The sequence below is a fragment of the Desmodus rotundus genome, chromosome 5 (assembly GCF_022682495.2).
Source record: "Desmodus rotundus isolate HL8 chromosome 5, HLdesRot8A.1, whole genome shotgun sequence".
NCBI classification, from domain to species: domain Eukaryota; kingdom Metazoa; phylum Chordata; class Mammalia; order Chiroptera; family Phyllostomidae; genus Desmodus; species Desmodus rotundus.
Window position 1 is genome coordinate 32,575,114 of NC_071391.1, and position 12,738 is coordinate 32,587,851.

General features: G+C 40.3%; 1 protein-coding gene across 1 annotated transcript in view; it reads left to right on the top strand.

Annotated features, from left to right (window-relative positions):
* Nucleotides 1-12,738, top strand: part of TSG101 (tumor susceptibility 101) — a 42,362-nt gene that overhangs the window by 11,185 nt on the left and 18,439 nt on the right. The window contains exons 4-6 of the mRNA XM_053924681.2: nt 2,181-2,344; nt 4,631-4,757; nt 8,494-8,560. Of these exons, the coding sequence (XP_053780656.1) occupies nt 2,181-2,344; nt 4,631-4,757; nt 8,494-8,560 (358 nt within the window). The remainder of the gene's footprint in view (nt 1-2,180; nt 2,345-4,630; nt 4,758-8,493; nt 8,561-12,738) is intronic.

Sequence of the window (12,738 nt, forward strand, 5' to 3'; positions counted from 1 at the left end):
TTTTTCCTTCCTACCAGCGTATATCAGTAAGTGCCTCCTTGTGCTGGAAGAGTTTGAAATTTCAGAGAATCAGAATTTTAGAACTAGGAGGGGATCTTACATGCCTCCTGATTCCGCTTCTCACCCCATTCAGACTTCTCTGACAACGAGACGCTGCACAGTGCAGTGGCTAAGACAGAGGCTTTAAAGTCAGGGTGGAGTGTGATTTCAGTTCTCACTGTCTGGTCTATCGGGTTTGTGATCATGGACATCTGTAACATTTGTGTAACATCTAACTCAAAAAAGAGTTCACTGTATGTAAAGGACTTAGCACAGAGTCTGGTATATAATAAACACATGTCATAAGTAGCTATTATTTAAGGTTGTAATGCTGGTGAAAATTTGATAATGGATCGTTACATCTTTATTAGCCAGTTAGCCACCCTCTACTGGAATACTTACAGTGATAAGGGAGCATTCAGTTTCATTAATGACTATTCTGTTTTTTTGTGAATAATTTCTTGTGACTTACTAAGACCCATATGTCTATAACTTAGCCATTAATTTTATATAGTACCTGCTATGCATGAGGCGTAGGGGATAAGGGCTATGTATACAAAGATAAAGTACGAACCTTCTCTGGAACAACTTACACAAATAGGGGAAACAGAGGGAATAAATAGATATATATAGCCCTAGGTGGTGTGGCTCAGTGGACTGAGTGCTGGCCTGCAAATCAAAGGGTCACTGGTTCGACTCCCAGTCAGGGCACATGCCTGGGTTGTGGGCCAGGTCCCCAGTTGGGGGCGCATGAGAGTCAACCACACATTGATGTTTCTCTCCCTCTCTTTCTCCCTCCCTTCCCCTCTCTAAAATAAATAAATAAAATCTTAAAAAAAAATAGATACTTATAATATTCTATAACTGCTATAGAATGATAAAATATAAAGGTGCTATGAGAATTACCAAGACGAGTAAGACCATGTTGGATGATAATGGAGGAAATGACATTTGAACTTGGTATTAAAGGATAGTCAACCATTCATAACAGAATGGACATTTCAGACAGAGGGAAAACAACACTTGAACATCAACACTGAGTAAAGCAGGTATGATAAGGTTAGGGAGGGCCGAATAAAATTCAGGATTACTGACTATGCAGTTAGGAATTAAACTCTGGTTAGGGAAATAGGTAATGGGGGAAATAGGGAGGCGGGAAACTATGGTAAACATAATTAAGGTGGTTTATTTCATATATATATATAAAAATTTTATCTAAATCCTTCCCTCACCATTTTTCATATGGCATAGTTCTTAAACCCAAATAATTGTGGAGAAGTCTTTGTTTTCACAAAGCAAAGAATTCTGGTTGGTGGAAATAAACTTACGTTTTCTGTATTAGGATATATTCTATTGGAGTCCTTTTTCATTGTAGATAGAGTTTTGGGTAAAAAATAAATTCAGAGTTCCACAACTGTGTAATTTCTTTACGTAAAATTTATATGTATATATTTATATGAAGTGAAACTTTCTAAGAGGAAAAACATCTGAATTTATGTTAGGTGATTCAAATGGTTTCTTGGGACATTGGCTTTGAGCTTAGTAAGAAAAGGCTACGGTTATGTTCACTGTATTAACTCTGTTGGATCTTTTGAAACACTGTTCAGTTTGACTATATATAGTCAGATTTCTCAACTGAGAGAGATTCTATTTCATGAAGCAAAAAGATCACATCATAGATTGAATAAGTATCACTGAAAGTGCCATATACTTTGGTCAAGTTGTAGCCACCAGTCAGCATCTATTTGACGGTTGGATTGGCTTTGGCGAGGGAACTCTCTCTCTTTCTGATAGGGTACCATAATCCATGGTCTTCCTTGTATAACCCTTCCCAGTGAACCTTATTAACTGAAATGACAAGAGGCAAGTAGCAAAGAGTGGGTTGCATGGAAAGATAACTCCTGAAGAGTGCCCATACAGCAGCAAGCGCACACTAGCAGGGTGGTGATCAGCAAGTCCTTAATCCTGCTGGTGTGTTTTACAAACTGAAAATTTGAGAAGCTGATCTTAAACAGAACTTTGAAATATTAAAATATTTGTTGTGATTTTTTAAAAGTGTTGCTTACTTGTCCCTTGCTTACCTGCTAAGCCATATTGAAAAATAGTAAAGATAGAGTAACTGAAGTTTCTTTCTCTCTCAGGTAATATATATAATATTCCAATATGCCTGTGGCTGCTGGACACATACCCGTATAATCCCCCTATCTGTTTTGTTAAGCCGACTAGCTCAATGACTATTAAAACAGGAAAGCATGTTGACGCAAATGGGAAGATCTATCTTCCTTACCTACATGAATGGAAGCATGTAAGTGTTAACAGTGTTCTGTGAATTTGTTGTAATTTATATGTTTTGTTCACTGTCATCTACTTTTCGTTAACACTCAAAGAGGGTTCCGAGGAGGAGATAAGCTCACACAGGATCACTTATACTGAGCTGGGTAGCCGAAAGAGGCTGTGCACAGCAAATACGGTCAGGTCAGTAGCGGCGTGACGGCATCGTGGCCAGCAGCACACTGCCTGTGTGATGGTGGCTGCATAAGAGTGTAACGGAGCTGGGAAATTCCTGTCGCCTAGGGATGTCGTGGCCGTCCACACATTACAGCGCCGTGTGCTACTCACGTGTTTGGTCATACTGGTACAAACAACCCGGCCACGCTGCCCGTCTTGTAAAAGTATAGCACATAGAGTTATAGTAGCAGGCTGCGCCCCCTAGGTTTGTGTGAGTGCACTCTGTGACGCTCACACAACGATGCCATCTCCTACCCACCCATTTCTCAGGACGTATCCCCATTGTTAGGTGGCTCATGACTATACGTATATCTTGTGTTTGTACAGAGCTTGGTATTTACAGAATATGCTTAGTCACTTTTATTTAAGTTGAACCTTTAAGGATAGATAGAATTCATATAGTGGGAAGTGCATTTAAAAAATAGTATACTGGTGGCATGCATTTGTGAAACTGTTCAAATCTCGTTACTCAAAGTGTTCCTGTCAAGCAGTGATACTGGGAGGAAGCCTTTGTTTCCGACTGTGATGGTAAAGCTCTGGCAGACCAGTGTTCCTATCAAAACAGCTAGAAAAGCCGAAGTACAGACCACAGCTGTGGACGGCTTTGAAGAGCCACTGAGGCAATCAGGACTTGAAGGGCCAAGATCCTCTAGTGAAGGGAAGTGCCAGAGCTAAGCCAGCATTCTGCCAGTTTTCCCTGGGCGTATTTACTGATTCTTACTACAGAGTAAGAGGCTGAGGATCTGGGCAGAGGGCCTTGGCTAAGAGGCAAAGAAGCCTGCAGAGTTTCTAGCAGTTTTACAGCTGAAAAGACAACAGGTGCTGTTCTGTCTGCCAATACAGACAGTACTTTAGGGGCCAAAATTTGGGAGAAAAGGAAGTTACAGAGAGATAAACCAGATAATCTGAGTTTTCCCCTCGAAGGATATGCTGAATTCCTAAGCTTCAAAGACAGGATGCTTAAAGCTAAGCAGAAAACCTCTGAAAAACAGAGCCAAGTTCTCAGCAGTCTCAGGTTGAGGAGGCTGTAGGAGTTCAGAACCTTAGCCCGGAAGGGGGTGTAGGTAAACATCATCCTAGGCTCATAGCTGATGCCGCTGGAGGAACACATCCTAAGAGCGAGAAGTCAGGTATGGTGAGCCTTGCAAAACCCCAACCTTGAATAAGCTCCGTCCCTGATTATAGTGAGGCGATTCTCACAGTATCTGCCTGCCATAGGATAGGCGAACCCTTGCTGGAGGAAGATACTGTATAAAGCCTCTGTAAATTGTCATAAAATGTAACCAGCATATAATTTAAAATTATCAAGTACATCAAGAAAGAGGGGAAAAAGGCAATAGAACTAGGACACTGCCACCCCCAGGTAACCCACTTACCAGACACAGAGTTGGAAATCTTAGAACTAGAAAACAGAATAGTAGAAATTAAGAACTCAATGGGTGGGATTAGTAGCAGATTGGAGTCAGTCACAATGGAGAATTAATGAACTGGTAAATGAATACTTCCTATTTTTTAGTGCTGTTAACCTAGGAATAAGACTTACAAAAGGTGTACAAGTCCATTGTGGAGAAAATTTTATTCTGAGACATCAAAGAAGACAAATCAAAGGAGAAAGAACCGTATTCGTGGAATAAGAAATACTGGTTCCTTTCAAATCGATTTATATCCTAACAGGAGTTTTCGTTTCTGTCTGTACTTGCTAATTTTGTGAACATGCTGGGCTCAATGGCATGACATTTCTTCACACTACTCAGAATGGCACACGATTTAAAACTTACAAATTGTTCATTTAAGGAGATTGCCATTTGTTGTCATCAGACCACAGATAACCGAAATTGCGGAGTGACACCTTGGATAAGCGGGGAGTACTGTACACGAAACAACAGCCTTGCTCCACATAAATAACCAAATAATAAGTAAATAATCACTCAGCTTTAAGTTAATTAAATGAAATGTTTGCGTTTGGGGTCCTGTAAAGAAAATTATCAAGCTGAGTTGAAAACTGATTCTTAAAAACAGCCGAACTTTTCCATTTTGCCAAAAATTAAATCTGTACTGGTTTAAATTTGTCTTCTGTTTCTAGCCACAGTCAGACTTGTTGGGGCTTATTCAGGTCATGATTGTGGTGTTTGGAGACGAGCCTCCAGTCTTCTCTCGACCAACGATGTCCGCGTCTTACCCACCATACCAGGCGACAGGGCCGCCAAATAGTAAGTAGAATTGGGATTTGATTTTTAAACTCACAGGAACAAAAGAAAACAGAAAACCTTGTTAACAAAATGTTTTTAATGACTTCACTTTGCTTTTTAGCTTATCAAGTTAGTGGATTTTTTGGAGGTGTTCTGAGGCCCCACATCTGCATGTACAGATTCCCACCAAAGACTGGCATTTGGGCTTTCATTTGTGGGTAGAAATCCAACTCTGGGTGTGCTGGATTCCAGAAGAGGGGAGAAAGAATGCTGGAATAGAGCTAGATTTTTTCTTTAATTATGCATGCCATGGAATAGCCTTTTTTGATCAGTTTGATCTGATCAAGCAGATGTGACTTGAAAGGTAATCTGACCTCTGCTTTTCTTTACGACTTCAGGGTCAGTGTTGTAGATAAGAATCAATAACAAAGTCAACTCAATCACTCACATTCAGCTATTCTGGGTATACACAATTGGACATCTAGCTCTCAGCCTTCTTCTCTTCAGTACAGCCAATTCAAGACTTTCCCTTGTGTGGCGGGAGTGGGCGCGTGGAGTCAGTATCAGTTCTCCCCTAATTGGTGCACATTATCTCTCTTATTCTGGGTTTTTGAAAATAATTCTCACTGATACAATTTTAAAGTCACCCTGGATATTTGAGAATTGGTTGTACTTACTTGTTTTGACTTTATTAAACCTGCATTGATTTCATTGTTTTGAATTGTGATTATTGTTACAAATTTTGTTTAAGATTATAATGAACCAGGCTTATTTATCTTACAAGTCAGGTTATATGAGCTTTAATATTTCTTCTGAAAATTATCCTTTTCCTTTTTAATTCATTCTGTCTTGAGGAACATCTTGACTCGTAAGCTGAATGGGAATTAAACAGAAAGAACTTTCTGAACCCATTTCCTTTCCTTCCCAGCCTTCCTGAGTAAGCTTGTTTTTAGGATTCAGTACTGCTCTTAATACAGATGCCAGGTATTCTTTTGGACCCCAAAATTCTCATCTTAGGTTCTGTTGACTCCAGTACCCAATATTAGATAATCTTGCTCGTATAAGTTTGAAATACCAAGTATTTCCTAGGTTATCATTCATGTTTATTTGCTCTAGTGACAGCAGTGACCACTTAAGGGAGGAGCCTTTTCAGATTTCAGTAGGCAATCTCCTGAGCAACGTTTTTTCCTAAGTTTCTTCCATCTTTGTATTGGGAAGCACAGCATTCGAGAAAGAGAACACACCCACGAGGTCACCGTTGCAGTTTGGTTTTGTACTCGCTGTAAATCACATTAAGTACTCCAGAACTAATGTAAATAAATTACTAAAAGACCAACTTGTTGTCCATCCATTCTAGTTGTAACACTTTATGTATGCTTAAACAATATTATTGGTAGGTATAACTGTAAAGAAACGAAAGTCTGAATTCCATTCCCCACACAGACCAAAGAATAGCTCAAAATTTGGATACGTACTTAAATATTGTCTTTTAATTGAGAAATTATATACTTCTATTACTGTTATTATTACTCAAAACATATTTTTTGTAAAGAATTTATTTATTCTTAGAGGGGGAGGGAAACATCAATGTACGAGAGAAACATTGATCAGTTGCCTCTTGCACAACCCCAACCAGGGACCTGGCCTGCAACCCAGGCATGTGCCCTAACCAGGAATCGAACCAGGACCTCTTGGTTTGTGGAACGATGCCCAGCCCACTGAGCCATACCTGTCAGGGTCATTACTCAGAACATTTTGATCTGTTTTACCTGTTAGAGAATGACTTTTGAGCTAGCTATGAGTCACATTTAAAAAGTGTTATGTACAAACCTCATTTTTTGACAACTAACAGTAATAGTCAACATTTATTGAACGGTAACTGACACACAGCTAAGCACTTCACATTCATTTTTATTTAATCCTTCTATGTTGTGTGTATTTGTATTGCTTTTGATTCTGGCTCTAAAATTACTTAACTTTGTTATCTGTTTCCTGCCAGTCTTGAATCCAGATAACGTATGTTGTTTCCCAGAATTACAATTTGGAGGCTTTGGTAGAATTGTTAGCTTTTTAGAACCTCAGAAAAGGAAAATCGCTTATAACTATGAGGTGGTAGTTTTCGATGTGTGAGAGAATCTAGCATGGGGGTGGTAATTGGGTACCGTATGTTACCTTGTATAAAGCCAATTTTTTGAAGGAAAAATAAGGATGCGCATTATACATGGGTATAATAATGGGCATAATAATCCCATGCATAATGTGCACGAAAATGTGGGTGCTCATTACACTCGGGAGTGCATTGTATGTGGCAAAATTGTGTATGTACGTTGCTGACATTTAATAATGGCCTCATTTTTTGATATTCATAAAGTTAAGCTGTGCTTTGCCCCTAGGGCAGAAAAAAAGATACTGTGTTGTTACCTAGCATTGTGACATTTTGGGAGGCTTTTTTTCTTCTGAAATAGCATTGAACATCATCTTTGCTTCCTTATACTTAAGAAAAAATTTACTCCTGACATCAATAGATTCATTCTAACAAGAAAGCTGCGCACACTGGTACTTGGAGATGTATGCTCAGCAACTCTGGTAAAGACCTCTAAAGTCTCCCACCTTACTCGCATTCTGTGCTCTAAGGGTTTATTTCTTGAAGGTTCCACATCTCTTGCCTTCAAGCCTTCGTATACCATTTCTCTGCTGGATCACTTTTGTTCACCCCACCCCCGAGGTTTAGATTTGCTGCCTCTGGTAGGGCCTCATACACAGCGCTCCGTGCTCCCCTGTCATCACACCTACCACTCTGCGCTGTTACTGTTCGCTTACTTGTCTCCCTGGCTAGACTAGAGGCAACTTGAGGCCAGAAAGTTCCTGTCTTCTTTTTTTTGTCATCAAATTCCCCGTGCCTGTCAAATTGCCTGTCACATAGAAGGCACTAAAATGTTGATTGGATTACGGACTAATTCATTGTTACATTCAGTGAGAAACATTTCACTGAGGATAAATTGATTCTCAAGTCATTTCCAGTTAAGGCCAAAATTAACTTGTCTTTTATTCCTCTGTCGATTAGCCTCTTGGCACCATTGACTAGTGCTGTCATTGGTGTTTTGGAAACAAAGTATACAGCATTTGGAAAAAAATATACAGCATTTTTTAAGCTTGCTAAATTGGGACCTCTTACTCTAGTACTTACAGGCTTTTGTTTCAGTTTGTTTTAACAACTCTAGCTGAATAGAAGTGTGTATAGGACTTTTCATAGTAATTTGAAGTCTTTTAAAGTCCTCAGTCAAGCCAACAAGACCAGCTGTGCTAATCGGTCAACACAGTCTGAAAAGAAATATCAGAAGATGTCTTAGACGTAATAAAGAGGTCACTTTCTAAGAAGCCTACTTTGGTCCAGAGGAGGGCAGAATCACCTTCTTCTAAATTCCAAGTTGAACCAGCTCCTGTCTCAAGTTGGAGACTCCTTGAGAGCTTGCGGAGCTGAGCAGGTTGACCTATTTGCCAGTTAGTCCTTGTTGGGATTGTCACATGTGTTGCCATGGCTCACGTTTAATGCTCTGAGAATCACGTGATTTGCAGAGCATTGCGCTTGCAGTGAAGCGCGAACACGGGTGGAATGTTTGGTTTGGTTTGGTGCTGACATTTATATCCTTTAACTGTATGGAATTTGCTGTGGTTTGACAGTGATGCGAATCTCATGTAATAGCCTACGTATCTACGACTGTGCATATTATTTGACACTGTTAAACCTTATTTTCAGCTTCCTACATGCCAGGCATGCCCAGTGGAATCTCTGCATACCCATCCGGATACCCTTCCAATCCCAGGTAATGAAAACTGACCTTTTGAATAATTGTTCGAAATTCTCCTGTTGATCTAGAGTCACAATAACAGATGCTAACTAGGGATTAAAGTAAATTTAGTTACAATTTAATGGAAGATAAGACTAGGTTCGTTGTTGGAATTTATGGTACATGAGGGCATAGCTCAAAAGGAGTTTTTTCCATTCTGGAGAAATGCGGCTCCATCTCATGTAATGTACAGAGAGGAAAGGGATGGGGTAATGACAGTGATCTTGATTGCTTTTGGACCTTGAAATTCTTGCTGCTTACCGTTAAGAACAGTGTTGGAGGCCCAAAGGCTAATGGAATACTAATTATAAAGAGTTCAACCAGGAGAACAATATTTTAATGCCCTTTTTAAAAACTTAGTTTTTCTGTAAATTGTAGGGGACAAATTAATGGTTCATATGATGAAGTCAGTGTTGTCCCTATAATATTTATTCATTTAATTCATAGACTACATCTACTACCAATCTTTATTTGATAATAACATGACACAAGTAAATTAACTTAATAGTGCAGTCATCTATGAATAATGTATGGTAGAAAATCATGAGAAATAATTTTTTTAAAGATTTTATTTATCTTTAGAGAGGGGAAGGAAGGGAGAAAGAGAGAGAGAGAAACACCGACGTGTCGTTGCCTCCCAAGCATACCCCACCAGGGACCCGGCCTACAATCCAGGCGTGTGCCCTAGACTGGGAACTGAACTGACGGCCCTCTGGTTCACAGGCCGGCACTCAATCCACTGAGTCACACCAGCCAGGGCCATGAGAAATAATTCTTAACCCATGTTTTAAATGTGTACTTGTTCCATTGATAATCTAGGAGTAATTTCAAAAGTGGACTTTGGGCAGACTTAAAGGGCAAGACTGGCATATACAGGTATGTGCCAGAGAGATTTGGCACATACCTGTATATGAGATTTTCAGCTACTCTAACAATTAACAAGAAATTTTTAACCCTGCTGACTCTTCTAATCATTGGGTAACCCTCACAGATAAATGCAGCCACATTTCCTAAACACCTGCTATGACTAAATATATAGATTTACAAATATACCATAACATGCAGTACCTTATAACTTAAATTTAGCAAACTTACTTATTTCTGGGACTTTCTTAATTTCGGAGACTAGCTTTCTAAGGTAGTGAGTGTTGGGTCACATTGGACAGATGGGCAGAGACTAGATGAACATCTGTCAGGGGCAGCAGAGGAAGATTCCTGGGATCATAACATGTAAGCAAGCTGTGAGTTTCGGATTTCTTGAGGCTCTTAACTTTCTTACTAAGTTCTAGAAATGGAATCCTATTTGAATTTACTAACTGAAATTACAAACCTTTATTATTAACAGTAGCTAGTAAGAAGGAACTTTGGACATATAGGGAATAGTTGTTGGAAGGACAATAAGGAAGTGGACTTCTGAATAATAAAGCCATTGCAGAGAAAGTTGTCAATAACAGTGAAGGCTGAAAATATTGACCAGAACCTTATTCACTTACCATATGTGACCAGGAAAGTCTGTTTTGTGAGGTTACTTGCTTGTAAGAAGTTCCTTTTTGAGGCAGCTATTGTTCAAAGATTTGGTGGTTTTTTCCCTGTGAAACACAACTTTTCATCTCAACATGTAACATGCTAATGAGTTGGGAAGAGCAGCTGTATTCAAATTGCCATTGATATCTTTCTGTATATGAAAGGCCTTGGCAGAAGAGCTTCAGAATCTCCATCTTCTTCCTTTGTCCTAAAGGAAGATTAATAAGTCAGTGACTGAAGAAGAATCTTTAACTTAAAACAATGAATATGAGAGTCTTTATTCTTGCTATAGAAAGTTGGACCAGATGATCTCTGAGGTCTTCCAAGTCTTAAGGTCTTCTCGGAATTTTATTTAGCACCTACAGCATGTATACAAGGGAACTAAAAGGAACATTGACAATGGTTGGTCCAATTTTGATATGTGTACTAGCAAACATGTATTAAGAGTATTAGAAAACAGTTCTTAATATCAGAAAAGACAGAAAATGGTAAGTGCTGTGATAAATAGAACTTTAAAGGAGAGGTTCCATCTGTTTAGAGGTGGGAGCTTAGATATAGTCTTATAAATGCCACTTACGCATTTACAAGGATGACCTTAATGAAGAAAATTAGGTGGTTAGTAGTGGAGGGAGCAGCAAAGAGTAATAACATTTGATAATAAAGAGGAAACATACCAGCTATCAAGTCCAGCCCATTCATTTTATGTAACCAAAGGTAGAAAAACAAAAACAAAAACAAAAAAAAATCCAAGAAAGAATAGGGAAATACTTTAGTATGGCTGGAGAACATAGGGTTATGAGTAGGGGAATTGAAGAGAATTGGGTTCAGCTGTCATGGGTATTACAGATCTCCCAAAACCTTCCCGGATCTCTAGCTAGTATTGGTTTCCCACACTCCATCTCCTGAACTTTTGTTCAGCATTTGTTATTTCCTTTATTCTATTAAGATTGTTTACAGGGACCTTGCCCTATTTTGATTATTAGTATTCTGAGGAAGAGATGGATTCATCTTAGCTCCTACCTCAAGTACTTAGACACAGTGCCTTAAATATAATAAAGAGTAAATTTTGAAGAGGTACATAAACAAAAGGAGCATAACAGTGTTGGAAAATTCTTTTTAGATATACTTAGGTCAAAAAGTGCTCTTAAAATTTTGAAAAATATTTGCTACCCAGGACAAATTGCTTAATAACATGCAAAGATAGAAAATAGTACAGTAAGGACTTCCGGTCAAGATGGCAGTGTAGGTAAGCACAGTACTCACCTCCTCCCACAACCACATCAAAATTACAATTAAACTATAGAATAAACATCATTCAAAACAGCTTTAAATCAAGCTGAATGAAAGTCTTACAATTACGGAATTAAAGAAGCAGTCACATTGAGATTTGTAGGAGAGGCTAAGACATGGAATGGGCTGGTTCCATACCTATGAGTGGTGGATAAAAGTCGGGTAGGATATCTTGGTTGCAGAGGTCGACCTTGAGGAGCAAAGGCTCCCAGCCCCATACCAGGCCTCCCAGCCCAGGGTTCCAGTGCTAGGAAGAGAAGTCTTCATAACTTCTGGCTGTGAAAACTGATGGGGATTGAGGCTGGGAGAGACAGAGCCTTCTGGAGTCCCTAGCAGTTCTTCTTAAAGGGCCTATACACAGACTAACTCGAACTTACCCTCTCTGAGCTCCAGTGTGGGGGCAGAAACGCAAAAAGTGTGAAAGACATACTAGGAGGAACTGAATTGTCCCACATCAGGGCAAGAATCAGTGGGGTGCAACTTTCTGCCAGACAGAAGTGTTGCAGAGGCCACTATTCCTTTGGTGAGCCCTCTCTCCACAGAGCCAGCAGATGGGCACCATATCTGACACTCCGTCCACCTGGTTCACACCATTTGACCCACCCTGGGGATTCCCTAAGGCCCTGCCCCGCGCATCTTTCAGGTCCATCCAAGATGTTTCCAGTGGCTTTTGCATGCAAATGGCCTTTCTTGGCTCATGCTTCAGATTTTCCTAAGATTTCTCAAACAAGCAGCATCTGGCCTCCGTAGGCCCTGTACCTCTTACTAAATGGCCCCAAGCTCGGCACTATCAACAGCTGGCCATGGTTCACAGCTTGGCCTCACTGGGGCACCTCTAAGCCCAGCAAAGTAGCAGCCATCTGAAGATCTCTTTGTAGTTCATGCCAGGTGACCCCAGGCAGGCTATAAGTTTTAGATTTCTTGAGGCCCTTAATGTTCTAAACATAGGTGTGGCTGACTTTGGTCTGCACCTCCCAGGAGGCCCCAGAGCCGGCGCTCACCCAGTGGACAGCTTTAGACCACATCAACCACCTCCACAGGCAGCACACTCAAGGGGTGAATTCAGCAGGCTGAAGTCAGTCTTGCTCTGTGGGGTGGGCCCTTGCACAGCTGATCCTTCACTGTGGTCAGAGCTTGGTGGTCAGAGGTCACGGCCAGTCCTTGTAACTGATCACCCTGGGGGTAAATTGCTCCCGTTGATGTACCAATAGTGATCAAAGCTCAACTACAAGAGGAGAGAGAACCCAGCCCACATGGGATGGGGGGCGTGGTATCTTGAGCGCCCCACTTGGGTGATCAAGGAGGCTGTGCCCCTGGACCCCCCAGAACACCCACTACAT